This window comes from Nestor notabilis, unplaced genomic scaffold (genome assembly GCF_000696875.1).
Source record: "Nestor notabilis isolate BGI_N333 unplaced genomic scaffold, ASM69687v1 scaffold7003, whole genome shotgun sequence".
NCBI lineage: Eukaryota > Metazoa > Chordata > Aves > Psittaciformes > Psittacidae > Nestor > Nestor notabilis.
Window position 1 is genome coordinate 16861 of NW_009923213.1, and position 1667 is coordinate 18527.

At 37.1% G+C, this 1667-nt stretch overlaps 1 protein-coding gene across 1 annotated transcript in view; it reads left to right on the forward strand.

The window, feature by feature from the left end:
• The window catches only part of BEND3 (BEN domain containing 3), an 8029-nt gene extending 7777 nt beyond the window's left edge, over positions 1-252 (forward strand). Inside the window, 1 exon segment of the mRNA XM_010012025.1 lies at positions 1-252. This exon segment is cut by the window's left edge and continues 30 nt beyond it. Within this exon segment, the coding sequence (XP_010010327.1) occupies positions 1-252 (252 nt within the window).
• The last annotated feature ends 1415 nt before the right edge of the window (positions 253-1667 follow it).

Consider the following 1667-nt stretch of genomic DNA (forward strand, 5'->3'; position numbering starts at 1 on the left):
ACTCCAGAGAATCTCAGGCTGCAATACAACCATTCAGGTGCTTGTAACAAAAAACAGCTCGATCCTATCAGACTGAGACTGATCCGTCATTACGTGGAGGCAGTTTACCCTGTGGAGAAAATGGAAGAAGTATGGCATTATGAATGTATACCGAGCATTGATGAAAGATGCCGGCGTCCTAACAGAAAAAAGTGTGATATACTGAAAAAAGCAAAGAAAACAAAAAAAGTGACAGATCCTTTAAATTCCTAAGACTTTGACCACTAAATTATTGTCAGGATTATGCTTTGGTTGAGACTGAGGGGCCTGTCAGGAGCTGAGGGTGATCAGCATCTAGGACAGTCAGGCACTAAGTTTGTTGCTTTTTAGTGTGTGTGTTGCATCTATGTGGGCACTGCAGCAGTGGGAAGTGGCTTACTACATTTGTACATGGGTAAAGACCATAAGTCATTGATGATAGAGCTATCAATGACTCACTAAGATCATGATTTTCACTGGTGCATGTATTGAAACTGTATTACTCCACTCCCCATTTCTGCATCTTCTGTTTTTTATCACTTTCTAATAAGAAACAATATTTTTTTTTAAATTGTTGTGCTCTTCAGGTGCAGTTTCTCGTTGTACCCTTCTAAACAAGTCTTGTAACTTAATTCAGAGTTTGAAATTTAAAGTTAATTTAAATTTGAAAGTGCCATGTTCACTGGAAATCATTGGAATATTAGACTTTGCTTCTACAGTAATTGCAGCTTCACGTTTGTTTTGTTCTTGATGATACTGAGATATTGAAAATAATAAAACCATGTCAAAGAATGGGTCAGAATGGTGTCATTTGTGTTTTTGGCCATTACCCAGGTTTTATTTCTAAACCTGAGAATTAATTGTTGGAAAATTGAGATGTGAGCACAGACACAATGTGAATTTTTGGTTGACTTTTTTTTTAATCTTGACATGACAAGCTTGATCCTGCCCCCATGAGTTCTTCTTTTGTTTTGTCCAGTGTCACTGCTGGTGTGACTGAGGATGGCTTGTCTGAATAAAGCTTGTCAGAACAGACCCAGGTGTGTACACATGGAATGTCTTGCCATCACCTGCTTGCCACTGTGTTTGTAAAATAGCAAAGACAGCAGCAACAGCAGAAAGACGTGAAACAAGAACTTGGAAAAATTTTAGACCTTAGTCACTATCAAAATCATGATTCCAAAGGTTTCCAGTGTTCAAATTGAATTGCAGATACAAAAATTATGTGCAAAGATGGGTTTTGTGATGAAATTCAGTGTTTCAGGATCCCCTCTTATGAGCTGTGGTAATGTAATTCATTCTTTGTGTGAATGCAGCAGCACCTGGATATTTCGGGTGTAGGAATATTGAATTCCCTCACTTTGCCAAATTGATTTAGTGTAATTAGTAGCTATTTGGAGTCATAACTGTGTATGTGTAACTTAGGTTCATACAGTCAAGTTTACATCATTAATATATTAAAGTGTAACAAAGACCACCCTGTACCCAATGTGAATTTGCTGTATGACTTGTCACTGGAGAGTGCTGCTTTAAAACTAATTTTCCTCTTCTTTTTTTTTTCCTCTCCGTTTTTTCCTTCTTTTAATACTGATAGAAATGGTAAGAGAGTCAAACGTGAATTTTTAAGACAGTAAAGACAGTGATCACTT